This window comes from Nanorana parkeri, unplaced genomic scaffold, assembly GCF_000935625.1.
Source record: "Nanorana parkeri isolate BGI_ZX_2015 unplaced genomic scaffold, ASM93562v1 scaffold60, whole genome shotgun sequence".
Taxonomy (NCBI): domain Eukaryota; kingdom Metazoa; phylum Chordata; class Amphibia; order Anura; family Dicroglossidae; genus Nanorana; species Nanorana parkeri.
The window spans coordinates 341140-362199 of record NW_017306328.1 but is presented as its reverse complement, the minus strand read 5'-3'; the positions used below and the strand labels follow the sequence as shown (position 1 = coordinate 362199).

Here is a 21060-nt window from a genome sequence, read left to right as displayed (position 1 = left end):
GGAGGGGGGCGGGTACAGCTGGCTCTGCCTCTAGATAGGCAGAGCCAGCTGTCACTCACGCAGCTGGGCGGATCCAGACATAATTGTCGGGATCCGCTTCAGCTGCGGCATCTCAGTATACCGAGAGCTGTAGCTCGCGGTATACTGAGCTTAGAGTTCCGGGAGGATGCTAGTTTGTGTCCTCCCGTTACCCTAAGGAGAACTATAGGGTTAGGCCTTTTCCCTTTTAAGCTGTTACTATACAGTATATGAATTCAAACGGGCTCATCCCACAACACTGTAAGGTTTGTAGAATGTAGTTTTGAAGGACTTTATGCGATTCCCTTTATTTAATATAATATAATAATCTAGCCTTTTTAGATGTTTGGTAAAACAGTCCATAGTGGTGCAGTGTGAAATGCATTAACATGCGCCTTGGGCATCTTCTCGGAGTATAAATAAATACCTTGTGCTAGTTTACTTTTACTACGTATTAAAAAGAAAGATTAGGGCAAGATGTTCATTGATCCCCAAGTACTGGAAGTCAGTCTCTGAGCTGTTTTATGTGCTATCTTAGGTGTGTGGAGTTATTTAACCAGTTCTGTGCTATATGAATGCAAGCACATTTGCTGTATTTAATCATTTTAAAGATATTGGAGCTCATGATGCAACATGGCCCCTGTAAGATGACGATAACTGGCATACGAGGTGTGGGTCTGAAGGCAGCCTTGAACTAAAGGCTGCCCAACAGCAACTAATGTATAAAAGGGCCATATATGACTTATTACAATACATCTCTATAGTGGCACACATTGTGAGATTACCATACAATTGTTAATTGTGTGTGGAAGTCGTTTCCGTCTTTCCAGTTTTATGCCGCATTCACATGGTACATGTTACTATGCATTTTGCTTCTCTTTCCAGCACGGGCAAAAAATACACAGTTGGACACAAATCAGTCTACTTCTCTGTGTGTGCGATAGTTTTCCTGTGTATTTGTGACCCATGCACCTGTAATCCCGAGCAGCCAATTGCAACAGATTGCTGAAGATGAGACAGATTTTGGGGTCTATTTATAAAAGCTTGAACCACTGTATAGCTGGGTGGAGGGCATTGCAGCCGCTATATGAGACTAGAGGAGCACAAGAGTTTCCAGTGCTTCTTGGTGCTATCTAGGGGCTGTAACACCGTGTTAATGGCTTCGCCCAGCTATTTGCTGGTTGAGGGCCCAGTTACCGCACTGTACCCTACAACACATCTGCTGTGCGTTAATAGCTCGGGAGGTGGGTTGCATTGCCCTTCACGCAATGCGTCCTCAATGCGATTGTGGTGCCGCAGGTTGGGGTGCAATCGATCGGACCGTGGCTGGGAGGTGCGTTTGCAATGAATGGCTTGTGTATTGTCGGGTACGGTGTGTTAATTGCACGGAACCATTATCGCACCAGTGTGATTGCTCTCTGAAGCTTTTATAAATCAACCTTAACTGTAAAGTGTTGTAAAATGAAGTGTACGGGCAGTGAGAGGTGGTGTGATGGGTTTTAACTTTATATGAAGTGTCCGAAAACGATGCTTCATTCAAAGATCCGCACAGCAGCACGTTGCGACGTGTTGTGATAAATTGCCTGCGTCATTTTATTAGAACGCATATCAACGTGGTACGTTGGTGGAAGAAATTAAAGGTGGAAGACCGTTTGTGAAAAAGAATAAAAATGTTTTGTTCAAACCGCTATTCTAATTTTTACTCCTTTTACTCCTTTTTACTGCCATTGCAGGCCTTTAATTATAGGCTAGTAAAACTACTATGTTTTTGTAATTTAAAACTTGTTAAACTGATTCGCCTCTTTCGTACCTGGTATTTAGCATTAATGAGACTATACCCTTTGACCTTTATTTCCAGAAGATTGTGATAATTACTGCAATATCTAAGTGGATTAAATATTCCTGTTCACTCAAAGACAGTAATTAGGTGGTCATCTCATTGAAGTAAATGGGTTGTATAATGAATGTACACACTATATGTGGGTCCTATCTCTGTCACGCTAATAGATCTTCTAATCTTAATCATAGTACTGTGGAAACCTTTGCCCCTCAAGGTCATAGGGATAACTACTGGTGTCATGAGGCCAAGTATGAAAATTAATGAATATCAGTGTTTATTAAATGGATCAACGCATTAGGAGATCCTTAGGCCATAGTTCTCCTTAGGGTAACGCGAGGACACAAACTAGCATCCTCCCGTCACCCTAGGCTCCGTATACCGTGAGCTACTGAGACGCCGCAGTATACCGCGAGCGGCTGCTCGCGGTATACTGAGACGCCGCAGCTGAAGCGGATCCCGACAATTGTGCCATTCCCGATCTACTGTGCCGACCTGTGAAAGTCTCATTGTCACAGGTCGGCTAGAACTATGAGGTGAGTGAAAAGCACTCATCTCATAGTTCTCCTTTAAGAGCATGGTCAGCTTTAATGAAAATTCCCTTACAGAGTAAAAAAAACTTTGCTGAGTAAACAACATATACTTTAGTAAATCAACCTGTGTTTGGTATGGTTTGATAATATTTTTTGCAGTATATATAAAATATAATAAACATTTCAGAATGAGCGAATGCTATGCAGCAGATTTGCTCAATTTGTACTCGAAGTATACTTTGTAGCTGCGAATGCCCTAGTGATCTGATTACCATTTATCCGATATAGGGCTCATTCACACATATGCACATCCATGAAGAGACCTGCGCCTGGGAGGAACAGGTGCCTGTATACCTATATGACAAGACGTGGCTGTGCATGGCTACACACAACCCCAAACTCGCACATCTGTACAGGTACGGATGAATGCCTTTAGGCGCAAGTACAACATGGCCTGTGAAGGAGGATTTAAACGTACAGTGAAACTGTGCTTTGCTCAAACAGATCAAAGCAACAGTGGACTACTGTGCGTCTCTACCACTTGGATACCACAGAACACAGCAACAACGTAGCGGGGTGCGGGAGGAATCGCAGCAGCCAGCGAAGGACGCATCCGGAAGTCTTGGATGGCAGAGATATCCAAAGCTCTCCAAGAGAGTGAAGGTTAAGCATGCTGCCCACCACCGGAAAAGAATGTATAAAGGTTTTTTACAAGATGGCTCAGTATTATTTTTTTTAAATAAAAAAAATATACTAATAGCATAGCATGCTGCTGACAGGATCACCAAGTGAAAATGGGAAAAGCCTTAAAGAAAACTAATGGAGCCACCACGTATAAGGACAGATAAGCTGCAATATATCACATTTTTGTCCTTGGGTTTAGATACACTATTACGCAGGGCCCTCCTTACCATCGTGTCTTGAATTGTATTGTGATTGTAATGTCTTCCTTATATTGTAAAGCGCTGCGCAAACTGTTGGCGCTATATAAATCCTGTCTAATATTAATAAAAATAATTACATGAATAAACTGTGTGTATGTGTATATATTATTATAATCTGATACTAGGTCCAGTTTACAAATCTCAGATGTGTATTCTAATACCATACATTTCCCACAAAACCACTTTATAGAACTAGCAGCTTTTGGGCAAATATCGGTAGGCTCACAGCTGTGTACTGGGGACAGCGCTGTGAAGTGACAGTGTACATTCATGAGTCAGTGCTTTAGCGGTTTGGCAGGTTGTGCTTGTGAAGGCCTCTGCACTAATGAATGGTATGCGAGGAATGGCAGAGATAATGAACCTTCAGGATTCCAGAGTGATAAGGCCACATAGGGCAGTAAAACCTTCACTCAGAAAGGGTCAAGAGATGGCTGTACAACAGGATTGCTCTTATGTAAAAGCTCCTCTGATGTATTACCTGCTTGATTAATTATACCTTAACTGACTTGCATTAACATTACTCAGACTAAATTAAATAAAATGGTATTAATGGCTCCCATTTACTATTTTAATGTGATGCAATTATAAAGGATGTTGCTTCAAAGTAAACACATTATGTAAAATCGGCTATTACAACTGATTGGTAATGTAGGATGTAGTGCTGTCTTCTATTTATATGCCGACATTGCAATAATAGAGATGCTTTTAGGCTCTAGGACGCACATTAGCACAGCATAGAATAAATGCTATTGCCCCTTTAGCTGATTTAAGTCTTGCTGCACAGGGTTTGCAGTCAGTTGTGCATTTATGGTAGTTTGGGCCATGGGCCAATTACAGGTCATGGGCCCACCATGGGGGTGATTGTACACTGGCATTTTTTGTTTTTGTGACGAGCTTTGCCTTGCTTTGTTTTCTCCCTGCAAGTCAATGTAAATGCATCTAAAAGGTGCCCATGTTAGCAGTTTGTGTTAACACGCTCAGCGTACCATGTGCAGTAGGCCCCATGCTCATCTCTAATACATGCAGCAAAGGAGAGCAGACAAAGGCATCATGCTACTACAAACCCTCCCTATAAGCTACAGAGACTAGAACTTCATGGCTCTGCCTCCTCCTTCTTATAGGCTACATGTAACTAGAGTGCACTCGACTCGAGCGTCTCCATTTCCAGTGAGGTTATACAGCAGCTAAATCCCACTGGGTAAAGCACACGTTTGTCACCTGGGCTGCTTGACTTCTTACCTATGACCAGCAGGACTGTTTACAGTCAGTCAATTTTAGCGTCACCATTTATTACAGACCTTTAGCATTGTCATGTCCCTGGGTGGCCCTTTCATGATGCGTAACTGCCTGTGCAGACATGGATACGTGTGGCATTCCATGATACTCACTGCTTTTGTGGGTCACTCGGGCCCATGGAGTAGGTTCCATTAAGTACCCATTCTTTGCATTATGCGAATGTACATTATGTTGTGCGTTAACACGTGTTGTGGTAAAGCAGCCCATTTAAAATTAATGAGCTGCCAACACATCCTAACATGTTTGGAAAAGTACAAGACCCTCTTTTTTTTTTTTTCTATCACAGCGCATTATCATAATTTGTGGTGTGCTAATGCAGGTCTGTTGCCTTAGTGTGTTTGGGTAGCAGATCAACAGGTTCACGTAACTGCCACCTTCTCCATACTCTTCTTTCCTTTTCTACTCTGATGCTCCACATAGTAGCTGTCATACAATAGTTATACTTTGTATTTATGGGTAAGAGTAGCATGCGACTCGGCCTCCTTCCTCCTATGTGATGCAAGTCACGACCTAGGCAATACACATGGCTTCCTCTCATTGCTCCAGTGGCAAACCAGAGCAGCAGTGTTGCAGATTGAAGGTATCTGGAGATGGGAAGGGTGGCAATTGAAGCTTAACTCCTGGAAAATTTCAAATCTACATTTGCAGTGGGACTTACCCCGTTTTTTGTCTAGAGTACCTTTTAAATGTGGTTTTACTTACCTTATCCCTGGCTTGCAAATTTGTATGTGGTTGGTGGAACCGAAGAAAGAGATAAAGTTTTATATAGAACAAGCTTGAGAGGTGCTCTCTGGATCCTGGCCTCTGGGGGTTATACAGAACGCCGATTATGGTCAACTGAGTGGGTGTTCGAATTTAAAGTTTCTTGTTGGTAGATAGCAATAGTAACTAATTGGTTTTACTTGTTGTTTGAAATTGCTATTATATGTACCTGCATTAAAGCCATTTTACTGTGGTGTACCCAGAATGATCTGTCCTGATCCATGTGGTGAGAAAGACCGGTCATGGCATGGTTGTGTTGTGACTTCTTCTTGTCTGCTTTCCTGACTCAATCAACAGATCAGACATTATTAAAGTGACACTAATTTCAGGAGTTAAATTTTAAAAATCCATTCAAGTACCTTAACTATTTACAGAAATGTATCTTATTTGTGTATCACTCGGCTATAGATCCTCAAAGTAGCCACCGCTCCAAGCTCACTCCCAAGATAGACTACAATTTCATGTTTAGTTGGCTAATTTAGGCATTCCCTAAAGACTCATCTCTTCAGGGAAGCCTATCCCACCTCAACCTAACCGCTCAACCATCACGTTCTCAAACAATTCATCCCCACACAGCTCCCTCCTCATGTATCACTGGCCCCTCCCTTTTAGATTGTAAGCCCTCAGGGGCAGGGCCCGCCTTACCATCTTGTCTTGATTGGTATTGTGATTGTAATGTCTTCCCTATATTGTAAAGCGCTGCGCAAACTGTTGGCGCTCTATAAATCCTGTATTATAATAATAATAATAATAATATGTATTGATTTTGTAGTGCATCACGGGAGTGAGCTTGATGCAATGGCTACTTTCCAACACACACAAGAACCATGGGGAACAAAAGTAGCCACCCTCCAGAAGCATTTTTAAAGGAGAACTATGAGGTGAGTGATTTTCACTCAACCTCATAGTTCGAGCCGACCCGTGACAATGAAACTGTCACACGTCGGCTCAATAGATCGGGAAGTGAGCAAACGCATACCGTCGCTCGCTGCAGGGAATCCTCCCCACCCCCCGTCCGATCCTCCAGCGCTGACGGACGGGACGGGTGCGGGTACAGCTGGCTCTGCCTCTAGATAGGCAGAACCAGCTGTCACTCACGCAGCTGGGTAGATCTTGGCAGTAATGTCGGGATCCGTCCCGGCTGAGTCGGTCTCAGTATACCGCGAGCTGTAGCTTGCGTTCTACTGAGCTTTGGGTCATGGGAGGACGCTAGTATATGTCCTCCCGTGACCCTTAGGAGAACTATGGGGGAAAACTCTTACCCCATAGTTCTCCTTTTAAGATTTAACTCCTGGGTTTAGTGTCCCTTTAACTGTGGACCTGGAACAAGTATGCAGGTAAGATGTTCTGACTTCACCAGCTGCAAGATTGTTCCAAGATAGTAAACACATTAACATTTTTAGAAGGATATACACAATTGCAGCCACCATATTTCTGTCTGTACAGGTTTCTTTCAACTAAAGGTATGTGCCAAAGTAGTACGCGGTCATCAAAATAAGCATCCTATTAATATGTTGTGTTTTTTTTGTAGTATTACATTTTCAACCTCATCTGCTAGGATGCAAAGCTTCCAATGTTGCAATTAATACAGTGAGCCATCAAATATTAAGAGACATTCCCATGGTTTGCGTCTAGGATTGCTCATGAATTTTTCAGCTGTCATGCTCAGGGCAAACCTTTGAAGCAGACCATCTCTATCCCCTGTTTCATCAGTGTAAGGTTTACTACAACAGCATAGAAAGCGAGATTTTGTAATCACAAGTGTTTTGGGAGTTGTGAAGAACCCATCGTGACTTTCTGTTCACAGGGTTGAGCTGTGACTGCTATATGAAATAAGACATTTGTGGTTTCCACTTATGATGGCTTTTTGGCAACTGTTCGGATATTGGAAAGTGTTTGAAAGAATGGTCTGTGATGACAGTCCAGTCACAACTAATCAGATTCTTCTCTTTGCATTTAGAAGGTGATCCATTGGAGAGATCAACACGGGGTGGGCAAATGAAAGAAGGACCGTTTGCATCTATTATGGCTACATAAGCTCAGTACATTTTTGTAAAATACTTGATAGTATGTTATCGTCCTTATGCTAGAGTCACTATATTTCTGAGCATCTTGTATAGAAGCACAATAGAAGGAAGGATTTAAAGAAAAATGAATGGGTTCCTCCTCAGCCGGCTTATAACTAAGCAGGTTGGAATTGGAAGGGAAAAGACCTCCCAGGATGCAACAGGAAGTTCCTTATTTTGTTCCGTTCGATGTTTTGCAGTCAGCAGAAAGTAGTGGAGCAGTTGGGCATGGACAACAGCATGTCAGATGCCAGGCTTTTTAGCTGCTCTCCCGTGGCAAGGAAGGTACATGTAAACACTACTGGTTTCATGTATGGGTATCTACAGATCTTCTGTGCTGCACAATGTCCAGCTGTTTTCTTCAAATCCGACTTTTTCTTGTCATGAACTAGATATGGAGGCCATTCCGAACCTCTCCTTCTAAAAATGCCATGTTCTTAGGCGCTGACACTCTTGCCTAATACTTTAAGGCAGAAGTGGGCAAAATGATATGGAATTCAAGAGCCAGTCTGTTCAATCCAGGAGCCAGCAAGATTTTTTTTAGGAGCCAGTTCCATTGGCAAGGACTATTGACCTGGAACTAGTATATAGATAAGGACTTCTGTCTCTTCCTTAGCGTTTATTGATCATCATACTGTCACGCCCAACTGTCTCAGGTTGTGAACCACAACTGCGGAGAAAGGAGTGGCTGCGGTTTTGGGTGTGTATCTATAATGGCAATCAGTACTGAACTCCAGGCGGCACTCTCAGTCTATAGCGGACGGTTTGGAGTTCCTGACATCATCTGCCTAATAGATGAGGGATTTGTTGATTTTGCGCAGGGAAGGTATTACTCCATACCCCCTACTGGTTGCTAAGGGTAATTCGGTGAAGTTACCACATTTGGCTAAGGTATAACTTAGTCTCATTCATATAATAAATGCAGTAAGCTGATCAGGTCCAGCATAAGATTAAAGTAAAGTATCATACATAAAGTAAATGTATCAAGGTAATTAGATCCAGCATATGGTTAAATGAAAGTCTTATCCATATAGTAAATGCATCCAGGTAAATAGATCAGCATAAGGTTAAATGAAAGTCTCACTACTATAGCAAATGCATCAAGGTAATCAGAGCCAGCATATGGTTAAATGAAAGTCTCGTAATAAATGTAGCAAGGTATTTATCGTTTTTTCCTGGATAATATTGGAGGTTCCCTGGCAGGGATGTGAAGGGTGCTGTAAGCAGGGCCGGTCGGATTCTTTTGAGGCAGGGGTTCTGGGTATGCAGATACCGATTGGGGTGTGCAGGCATTGAAACCGCAATAAAGGAACGCCTTGCAAGTCCCGCCAAGCCGACTTTTAACACACGAGGAAGTGCGGGGGCGGGGCTGCACGTTCCTCTCGGCACTTCCGCGTTCCAGCATGGAACGCAGTGGCGCCCAACACCAGTGTCATTGTGCCGTCGCCGGGTGCGTTCCCGCCCACGTATTTCACACATCACCGATACTCACCTTTTCCTTACTCTTGTCAGTTCCCTTGGAAATGCCAAGTATTTCTGTTCAAAGGGGAGCAGGTCACCCTCTTGGCTTACCCTAAGAATGCAGTGCTCAGACCTAAACTGCCAGTTGCCAGGCTTGAACACTGGACTGTGTAAGCTCTGACCGCTTTGGCAAAGCAATGCAGCAGTGGGGGAGATCAGTGAAGATGAGAGTAAGTGGGTTAGGGGTAGGGTAGGATGATAACGTGGCAGTTTCCCTTTAAGGGAGAATTATGGGGAGAGTGAAATACACTCATCCACATAATTGGAGCCAACTTGTGACACTGAAGCTGTCACACGTCGTCTCTATAGATCGAGAACTGAGAAATCACATACAACTGATCACTCCGTTCCCCTCTCCGATCCTCCAGCGCTGACTGAAGGGAAGGAGGAGGAGGAGGGGGGGGGGGGGGGGGGCACATCTGGCTCTGGCTCTGGAGAGGCACAGCCAGCTGTCAATCGGGCAGCTGGGTGGATCCCTACAATAATGTTGGGATCTTTCCCGACCGCAGTACGGCTCTGCATTGTCAGCATATTAGGGCACTAGCCAGCTATATGCTGAGTTTTGGGTCACAGAAGGATATAGTAAATGTCCTCCTGTGACCCTGAAGAGAAAATTGGCCAGAAAAGGTTGGGACATAGTTCTCTTTTTAAAGAAGAACACAAGTCTGCTGTTTGGAGATGGGCTGAAGAAAAATCTTACGAAGATTTGATTTTGTTATAGGGAACATTTATAAACATTAATTGTCCTGTACCCTGAAAAATATAACTTTTTTTTTTTTTTTTTCTTCCTAAAAAAATAGCAGCTTGTGATCAAAACCTACCAGCATCAGTTTCTGTTGTCTCATGGCTTTGGGAGAAACTGTTGGTGGTAGGTTGCCTTTATCTGTTCAGAAGGTTTGGAATTGAAGTTGCCTAAATTTGCTGTGATACAGCCCCCAAACCTCATCCCCAATACCTACAATATGAGCTATGGGAATAGTTACCCTTTAATACTGTGACATACCGTATCCAGTACAGGAACATCTCTGCAGATGTGCTGAATATCATTAATAGCTTCTTTATACAAGGCATCTGTGTTTTGGGTTGAGTCTCTTTATATTACAGTGTACTTTGAATATAATAGTACTCGGTGAAGGGGGAAGAAAAAAATATTGTCTTCACATTCTAGTTTTACTGTGACTGTACTTGTAAAAGGCTGTTGCCAAGTATGCCTGCATGTAACATCCCTATTATTCCACAATGAACATGTCTTTTCTTCGCTCACCCCAGTATCTTTCACCAGGTGTGTGCTGGGAGGAATATCTGATGTGTGTGCTGATATGATCCGCAGAATACATGACCTATAGATATAGATTTCTAATGGTTTTGTTGATTCACTCCTTACTGGAATGTGTTATTTTCCTTAAAGGAGAACTATGGGGTGAGGCTTTTCCCCATAGTTCTCCTAAGGGTCACGGGAGAACACAAACTAGCTATCTCCCGTGACCCAAAGCTCAGTATACCGCGTGCTACAGCTCGTGGTATACTGAGACGCCGCAGCCGGGACGGATCCTGACAATATTGTCTGGATCCACAGTGCTGCGGGATTGACAGCTGGCTCTTCCTATCTGGAGGCAGAGCCAGCTGTGACCGCCCCCTCCCCCGTCCGTTTCGCCAGTCAGCGCTGGAGGATCGGATAGGGGAGGGGGGGGGGGATTTCCCTGCAGGGACGGTCACGGCTCTCTCCAGGGATAGATCGAGAAATGAGCGAGCAACAGTATGTGTTCGCTCACTTCCCGATCTACTGAGCCGACCTGTGACAGTTTCATTGTCACAGGTCGGGCAGACGAGGGCTACGTCATTCACTCTAGGTGAGGAATAAGGTAGCAGGATTGTGCTGCACATGAAAGAAGGTATTTACTGGAAAAAAATAGACAAGGGTTTCCTAAATCTCCTGGCTAATTTTATGAGAATTTTAGCATGAGTTGTATTTTTTAACTTCTTATATAAGGTCCATAGGTCAGCTCATTTAAAAGTTGTGTAAATGACCTTTGTGTCTTGACAGCCTGCCAGAAATTCCAGCCATTTCATTGCCCGAGTAAAGCTGTTTCCTGCAATTAGGTGCAACACACTAAGGGATCAACCCACTTGATGTATTTATTTATCTGAGCATCTCATTCCTGCTATACTTGGGGATTAATCATTAATCTGCTTTAGCATTATGGCAGCTATAGCAGAGCCTAACAAGAATTTGACAGGACACATCTATTGATTTCACTCTGTCTGTTCTCCCAAATGTCCCACTACTTTGTACATAATCATTTTTAATCTTTATAGCTCACTAGTCTGTGAATCGGGTCTCTGAAAGTTTTCAATGTTCAGACCGTATGTAGTTGTCAGGCGTTGGCAAACGACTGCCGAGTGACCTTTCTTTAATGCAACAAGCACATAGGCATATTCTTTCAAAACAACATATTTTTACACTTGCTGAGCTTAGACACACCGGTCTGTTCAGACATGGGCTACCTGTGTCTCTTCACAATCTCCAACTCTCAGATCGCGGGATTTATCGTACGATCGCAGGATTTCCCGCGATTATCGTACGATAATCGGCAGGTGTATGGCCACCTTTACCCTGGTTTAAGCCTCCAACACAGCTGTATCTGTTTCAGTTGATGACCTGTGTTTCAACCTAAATATGAAATTGATGGTCATTAGCACCTGCTTGGTAATCATACACCTGATTATAATCTTAGAAAATCCCTTAGGGCTGGTGCAGATTTGTGCAATCCCGGGCACACGCGTCTCGGGACCGTGCGATCGTGTGTGGGTTGCACACAGCGGTTGCCGCGCGGCCCCAATGATTTCAGTGGGGTTACATGTACGCTGCAATCGCTGAAAAAAGGTACATGAACCTTTATTTTGCAACACGCACCACATGGCTTTTTCAACCAATCGCACGGGCAGGATCGTGGCAGAAAACGGCCTGGCGTGACTGGGGTGCCATGGTTGCCTGTGGTTTCATGTACGATTGCTGTGCGGTCACGGATCACCCAAGTGTGAACCTGGCCTAACTTTGTGCAGGTGTAGGAACTGATGCCGGTTTGAAGCTAAAGGGTAGTCACACAAAATATTGATTTTGATTTAGACTTTACTTCTGTTCACTCACTTTGTATTTTGTAAAATGATAAAAACAAACAAATATATATTTTTGAAAGCATTCTTACTTTACAACATTTTTTTCACACCTGCCTAAAACTTCTGCACAGTATATGTACTGTATATATTAACCCTATACAGTTTCCAAAATATAAGCCTGGTTACAAACAGCAGGTATTGGTGATAGCACAAAAGTCCATATCCCAGATGGACCTATAGTTAATATAAAATTGGAGTCCCTCTGGTAAGTGCTAGAACATCTAGTAAACATGCTAGGTCCTGCTGATGATGAGGACACATTAAAAATAGGAACATGAGCGAACACAATCATGACTGCTGAGTAGTAGAGGGACTTGGCATTCAAAAACAACTGTAGCCTTACCCAAATTATGATTTAGGAACAAATTCAGCTGGAAATAGGCAAGGCCTGTGACTGAACATAAACCAAATCACCATTAACAATATAAAATTACATGGCAGTCACAGGTATGCTGTAAGCCACTAGACTCACCGTAGCCTGAATGCCTGACCTTATCAAAAGTGCCAGACAGGGATTTGACTACCCCAACAAACCCACTTAGATCATACAAATTGTACAAACACTGGCAAGTTACCAATTACAAGTAAAGCTGTGACGGACAGAATTTTGGAAGGGAAGGGCAGGGAATGCATTGGAAAGCCAATGTCTTGAAAATCAGCACCTGTACCCAGCATGACTTGAATAGAGAATTATGGAGTGAGTGCTTTCCCCCATAGTTCTCTTTAGGGTCATGGGAGGACATATACTAACCTCCTCCCGTGACCCAGAGCTCAGTATATGGCCGGCTATTGCCCATGATATACTGAGAGCGCCGCAGCCTGGACAGATCCTGACAATACTGTCGGGATCCACCCAGCTGCGTTAGTGACAGCTGGCTCTGCCTATCTAGAGGCAGAGCCACCTGTTCCCGGCCCCCGCCCTTGTCCGTTCCTCCACTCAGCGCTGGAGGATTGGAGGGGGGGAATCCCTGCAGGGAGCAGTGACCGACAGTCTCTGCTCACTGTTGGTAGACGATCGGGAAGTGAGCGGATCGATGCATGTGTCTGCTTACTTCCCAATCGATAGAGCCGACCTGTGACCGCTTCTTTGTCACAGGTCGGCTCTAACTGAGGATGAGTGGAAATCACTCACTTCAAAGTTCTCTTTTAAATAGACAACCTAACCCACCCCAACACCACATAACCCAATAAAGCATATCTTTAACCAGAACATCTTTAACTTTTAGCATTTACACAACCTTTAATGTGCCATGCTCCCAGCAGTCAAAGGAGACAACATAATTGGGCCTAAATATGTTTAAAGGGCCATATAGTGCACCAGGATAAAGTACTACAGGTGTACTGTTTTAAAAAAAATAATAATTATATATAATAATTGTTCTACAATGTGTGTGTGTGTGTGTATGTGTATAAGCGAAAACTACCAGGAACTCAATGTGATTCAGATAATTTCTATACTTTCGTTTGGTTTAGTATAATAATACAATACTGTTGGATAAACGCAATGTTTCATGGTTTTAATCATGGCTTTTTTGTATGAAGGCTACAGTATGCTATATAAAGTAAATTGAGATCAATGAGTTTTGTAGGGCTGCAACAACTAATCTATTAAATCGATAATGAGATTTGTTGGCAACGATTCTCATTATCGATTAGTTGTTCGATTAGTTGCCACCGCTCTGCTTCTCTTTTCTCCTCAATGCTGGTGCTGGCTGTAGGGTTCTGTGTCCCTTTCATTCCCCGTTGCTCTCACCGGCATGAGAGATCGCTAGGTCTCTGCATTACCTAGTTGGTGCTGCCGTCCGTCTGTCCTCCGCTGCTGCCCCCATTCCTGCGCTGCTGCCCCTGTACCTCTGCTGCTCCCCCAATGCCCCCACTTCTGCCGGCGGTAGAAAGACGGTGTCAAAGCTTCCTTCAGTGGCTGAGAGCAATATCCAGCCTGCTATTGCCTATTTTAAATTGCAATAGACAGTTTCCTCCTCTGCTGATTGACAGCAGGCAGTGAGCGGGTACAATAGCCAGCCTGCTATTCACTATTGCAATAAAAAAAAAACAGGCTGGCTATTGCTCCAAGTCACTGCCTGCTGTGTTGACATTCAGCTGCCGCAGCTGAATGTCAACACAGAGAGCTGAATCCTGTAAAGTGGAAAGGTGACACTAGGGGTCTGAAAGACCCCCAATGTCACCTTGAAGAGAAACTGTCGCCTCCAATGTGCCATCAGATAGGGGGCTTATGAGCCCACCCAAGTCATAGCAATAAGGTAAAAAATAAAATTAAGAATCCCCCCCACCCCCCCCAAAAAAAATATTGAAAAGTCCCCCAACCCTGCATACGTGTGTATACTAATGGAAACACAAGTCGGGTGCACCTTCATAGAAAAACGACGATTGCTATACACATGTCAGGTATCGCTGTGTGCGCCGGAGTGAGAGCAATAATTCTTTGGCCAATATTCATGGCTAACTCTAAACTGATGACTGAGCTTTTATAATAAATAAATATATATATTTATATAGTGGCAAGCGTAATTTTTGGTTTCGGCCTGAAAATTCTGCTCCGGAATGTGCGTTGTGGTGCCATTAATTTCAATGGCATTCCAAATGCACCTCCCAGCCTTGCGCTTGCCCAGCCGCAGTGTGATCACCTGCAATGGAACGTGAATGGAACCTGCAATGGAGCGTTCGGTACTGCAATACCATGAATTCCAGTGCGGTGCGAGTGCAAAAAATGTGCATATTGTATTATTGTGAAGTAAACGTTGTGTTTGTAACACTACATTTGTGTATTTTATTGTAAATTTAAGGATGGTATTTTTTTAAATCCGATTTAATCAAATAATTGAAAAAAATAATCGGCTAACTTATCGAGTATGAAAATAATCATTAGTTGCAGCCCCATAGTTTTACTACTGCTGGAGTATGTTCGGCCATGGATATCTGATTCCCTAGTTCCTTTTATATCTGAGGTGAGACAGCTCTATACAGATAAGGTTGCAAACTATTTGGTTACAGGGAATTTAGGAACTATATTGTTGCTGGTTGCTTAATATTTTTCAGGTATTTTAGTGATTTTCTAGGTTTGTCCCTGAAAAAATTTCTGTTTTTCAGCACTGCAAAACAAAACAAGCAAAACAGATGACAAACACACTCATTCAACATGCTGGCTCTCTGTCTGCAGCCCACTTTGTCATGAGATGTGTCTGCCACCTTTTCAGCACCTGTACACTTTGCAGAGTGGCATTGGTGTGCCAGGCATTAAAATGCTCTCTGCACCACCCACCACTGAAACAAATAGTGATGTCTGGTGAAGTGATCTCACGTGCAAAAAGTTTAGTCCTGGCCTTGTTTGGGAGAAAGAGCAGCACAAGAAGAGTTTCATCAGGAAAGGGAGGTTAAATATCACTGCCACCGCCGCACTGACCATCAGGGGAAGGGGGTTAAATAGCATGGCTACTTGGCACCAGTGCAAATTGGGATGGGGTGTTAAACGGCGCTGCCACTGACACCAATGCTGGGGGTTATTATTACATTCACTGACACTAATGTGGGGGCTTATTATTGTGTACACTGACACCGATACCGTGGTTATTATTGTGCCCACTGATTCCAATGCTAGGGGTTTTTTTTTTTTTTAATGATGAGGACTTCAACTTTCTCTTCAGTGTGACTGGCAGAATTTTGAAAAACAAAATGTAGTAGAACTGAATTTTTAAGGCCCTCTATTATTTTCAAGTTGACCACCACCACTGAAGGTCGTTCGTCATGAGTTAGAAATAGTGAAGTCACAAATTAGATTTGCAGACTGAACATCTTTTTAACTAGTGCCTTTGACATTTTCCATCATTTAAGCATAGTAGAGAAATAGTTTGATCCAAGGAACTGATCCACCTTTTCCTGTGATGTACCAACAAAGATATAACATTTTCCCTGGGGCTACATTTGGTCGTTGCCCAATGTTTTGTTTAACCTCCTTGTAGGCCGTAACTCAAGAGCTTGGACTTGATAGACATGATAGAATGTTGGCAACTACAATACTATGTATAGGAAAGTCATGGTAGACAAAAGTGTGCGAGGGTGCAAATAATTGAAATCTGGAATTTCTCAAGGTGCCATACATCCCACTTCACCACTCTTGTACTAGTGCTGTCCATGGGCCACAGTTCCCCCTTTGAAAGCCAAGTTAGGTTAGTATCTGGAGCAACGTCTTGATCCTGTCAGGTCTTTGCTGAAAACAATTTCTCAGTATGTTATTAACATTTAGCATTCCTTGTGAACTCATTATTTCTGTGATTCTAGACAGCTCTGACAGGTGTTCCATCACAAGGCTTTCTGTATTCCAAGCACTCCTCTGCAAAAAGAATTGCAAAAAGAATGAGCCTGTTTTACCTACCTGACAGTTGCAATCCTTCATAAAGATTTATTGAGCAAATTACATCTGCTTGATTTTATGTACATGTTGGTGTTCTGTAAATTATGTATAATGTATTCCTTTTCTTAATTCTTTATGTGGCAGTTCTGGGTCTACAATAAAATGAGAGGAGAAAACCATCAGGCTAAAACTATATTTAAAAAAATGAATATAATTGTATGTAGAGCATTATCAGGGGCCATACAATTAGAATAAAGGCAAACAAGGTTGCCTTGCATATACTGGCAGTAAAAGGGACTGTGAGAGGTTGAGAAGGAGGTCTAGGAGAGGAAGGCAAACATCCAGTTACTTAGATTTATTACCAGTATTGATTTAAATAGTCACTTTTAGTGTTCAAATAATGATACATAGGCGTTCATGTTCCATTCATCAATCTATTTTTCTCATTCATTGTACATGCCAGCGTGTTTCATAGTAAGTAAAGCTTTGTCACATCACTAAACTGAACATTTTTTTACATGCTTTGTTGCAGGTTAACTAAGCCCTTATCGTTTGCTGACTGCGTCGGGAATGAGCTGCCTTGGGGATGGGAAACTTCCTATGATCCACAAATTGGAGTCTACTTTATCAATCATATTAATCGTAAGTTGTTGATTTAGGTTCTATGCATTGATTGTTGTGTACACACACACATACACAAACAGATATGAAAAAGTATGCTATGTATTCTAAAACCATCAACCATGTGGGGAAAAGCTGTTTTTCATTTTCATTATCTGTCTTATCTCAGAAACTTCATGTGCTTTTGAGGGGTCATACTTCTAGGTATAAGGATTACTAGGGATGCACCGATACTAGTATTGGTGCCGATACCGAGTATTTGGGCGAGTACTCGTACTTGCCCAAATGCTCCGATTCTTACCCCCGATACCGGAACTTCCAGTCAGAGGGAGATTTCCTCTGACTGGCAATGCCGTGAGGGAACATGGATCCAGCTTCCCAGGCAATCTTTTCACCAATGCTCACTTACCATGCCTTGTTCTGCATTGTGTTTCAGTGTTGAGGCAGACATATTGGTAGAGGCAATGCTGTGATTCCTTATGTCAGAGCTGCTTCCCTGATGACTGGAAGGCTATTCAGGAAACAGTAGAAGAGGTGTAGGAGGCACAGAATAATTGAAGAGGAAAAAGGATGATGCGTGCACCGCACATTTCCTCTCCAGCAAGCAGTACCTTAGTGGCATCACTAAATCTCAGTCCAAAATCCCATAAGACTAGCAGTCAGAGGTACAGAACCTTTCATCTCACACCACAGATATCAGCTATGAGGTTATAGGTGCAGGAGTGCATAGATACACTCGAATAACAGAAAGAACTTTGCTCCTTTTCAGGAGTAATTTCAGGCAAAAGTACATTTTTGAATCTACTTGAAAAATGAAGATTTGCTGTGTGGAGTAAAAATGTATGATCATAGCATTGATAGTGTTGCTATTGGTGTTGGTCAGCTAACATTAGTGTGTGTTTTTTTTTGTTGTTTTTTTTTTTTTACTGTATTATGACCCAGTCTAATTGGCAATATTACAGAGTGACCTCAAGTATCAGTATGGCAGATGCTGGAGCTTAGAGAAGCAGCTTGAGTTGTATCATCCTCTCTTATTATCCGCACTCCATGTCAGGCCTCTCAGAATATTAACCACTTTAATTCACAGCTCTACTTAATCAGTCTATTGTGCAAACAGCACAGTGGGGCTGGAATGATGTAAATGTTCCCAACAATTATAAAACAAATTCCCCTTTGTCACTGTACTGCCATGCTATAAATTGAATATGCAAAGCAAACAACTCAGACGGGTAATTAACTGCAGTACTGTATTGTATTTGTAAAATAGATGAAATTAGTTACTTATTAGCAGTTGCAACAAAAGGCTGTGAAACAGCTGGTCAAGCTAATCTTCCTTTCTGGCAAGTGTGTACATATGTTGCATTATAGTTTCATAATGGCTGTGCCTTTTGCTAATTAGACTTTGGATATAATGACCCTATCAGGCAGCTTGGACACAAGCTTTTCTCATAAGGCCTAGTGAAGTGATTTGCTGAAACAGGAGCAAGTAAACTATACATTACAATATATTATGTATACAAATAAAAATCTGTTCTGTATTTCTCATTACTTACTTTCATGTTTCATTTGTATAATCTATTCCGTCTGTCAATAGTGCAACATAGAACTATCATTTTATCTTGCTGGATGGATTTTTAAATTCTGTTTCTCAATCATGAACCTCAAATATCTCCCTGCAGGTTACATTAGAGGAATTCTCTCGATCCTGTCACGGCTCTCTGCCGTGACGGGAGGGGCTGGATTCCCCCTCCCCGATCCGCCGGCGCTGACTGGCGAAACGGACGGGGAGGGGGCGGGTACAGCTGGCTCTGCCTTTAGATAGGCAGAGCCAGCTGTCAGTCACGCAGCTGGGCGGATCCCAGCACAATTGTCGGGATCCGCTTCAGCTGTGGCATCTCAGTATACGGCGAGCAGCAGCTCGCGGTATACTGCGGCGTCTCAGTATACCTCGAGCTACAGCTCTCTGTATACTGAGCCTAGGGTGACGGGAGGACGCTAGTTTGTGTCCTCCCGTTACCCTAAGGAGAACTATGGGGAAAAGACTTAACCCCATAGTTCCCCTTTAAAGTGACACTAAACTCAGGAGTTAAATCTTAAAAATGCAATCAAGTACCCCAACTATTAACAAAAATGTATCTTAATTGTGTATCGCTCGGCTGTAGATCCTCAAATCATCTCAGAATTGGTGCTGACACTGTCCTTCCTTCTGGAGGGTGGCTACTTCTGTTCCTCATGGTCCCTGTGTGTGTTGTAAAGTAGCCATTGCTCCAAGCTCACTCCTGTGATGGACTACAATCTCAATACAAATTAGTGAACTAAACGTGAGATTGTAGTCCATGGAGCTTCCAGAAGGAAGGACAGTGTTGGCACCAATTCAGAGATGATTTGAGGATCTGCAGCCGAGTGATACACAAATAAGATACATTTTTTTTAATGGTTAAGGTACGTAAATGCATTTTTAAGATTTAACTCCTGTTTTGTGTCACTTTAAAGGGTCAGTTCAGTACCATCATGAAGAAACTATACAACTGTATAAATAACTATATAATACATCTTAGCACTATAATCCCAAGAGTTTCCTTCTTTGAGGCACTGAATGAAATTGATCATTCTTCAAATGTTTGGTTGGTGGTGAATATCAGATGAAATATAAAATAGTTAAAATGTTAGAACATTTCCGCTGCGAGAATTGGCAACACCCAAAACCCCCAGAAGAATAGGATCAGAGTTAGGAATTGTGGCGGGGTTAATTGTTGGTTAATTCGCCTTAATCAACGATTCGTTGGGAATCGTTGGTTACTTCGCCTGCATTCTTGGCGTTAAATCCACAAAGAATGAGGACGGGTTTGGGAAGCTGTGGGTGGCAACTGAAAAAAAAATAATGGTTTTGCAAATCACCAAATATGCTGAGTTTCCAGCAAGCTAAATGTCATTCAGTTAGGATTTACATCTGCATGAAGTTTGTGTTTGTTACATAGTAGGTAAGGTTGAATAAAGACACCAGTCCATCCAGTTCAACCTATGCATATCTGTGTGTGTCTGTATATACTTGGCTGTAGTAGTTCCTGTATCCTTGTATATTTAGGGAATTAAGGAACTCATATAAAAGTATTGATACATTCAAGAAACTATCAGTGGATGCCACTGACTGTGGTAGGGACTTCCACATTTTTACTACTCACACAGTAAAAAACCTCATGTGCAATCTAAGATTAAATTGCCTCTCTTCTCTTCTAATCTCTTGTTGTCATCAATAGAGTTCTTGGTATAAACATCTTATACCGAATATTGTGGTCCCCATTAAGGATTTTGAAAATTGCATTAGGGTCCCCTCTTAAGCATATATTTTCTAAGGAAAACAAGTTTAATTTCTGGAGCTGATCATATTGTAAACTGGTCTTTTGTTGGGTTTTTTCTTTTTTTTCTATTTACTAAAAAATCTTTGTTTAATGGGTAAAAATATAACACAGGGGTACACCCATGACACAGGATTCACATAGCATTGTGGGCTTTCTAAAGAGAGAGCACATCAGAGACTGTTTGCTTTTAGGCTTTTTTTGTGTGATCGAAACTTTGGGCTGAACTGTCTGTACACTGCTGATGGAAGGTAAATTAGTCACTGCCCTAACTCAGGTGTGTGTGTTTGTTTGTAAACTTCAGCTACATGGCTCTATAAACACTATTTTCCAGTGATTGCTGATAGCCTGGAATACATGGCAAAGAAGTGTAAATCTCCACCTGCTGTCTCAAATGAGAATACAAAATATTAATGTGAGATATGTCATGTTTACCTGTCTAAAAGATATACAAAAAATATACAACACACGTTCTCTTTGAAACAGCATTACATTGTTGAAAAAAGTTTCTAGTAGGCCTTTTTTAATTTTTGTTATACAGGCAAGCTTGGTGGATGTGG

General features: G+C 42.4%; 1 protein-coding gene across 1 annotated transcript in view; it reads left to right on the top strand.

The window, feature by feature from the left end:
• WWC2 (WW and C2 domain containing 2) overlaps window positions 1-21060 on the top strand; it is a 162973-nt gene that overhangs the window by 35796 nt on the left and 106117 nt on the right. Inside the window, exon 2 of the mRNA XM_018576217.1 lies at window positions 17056-17165. Within this exon, the coding sequence (XP_018431719.1) occupies window positions 17056-17165 (110 nt within the window). The remainder of the gene's footprint in view (window positions 1-17055; window positions 17166-21060) is intronic.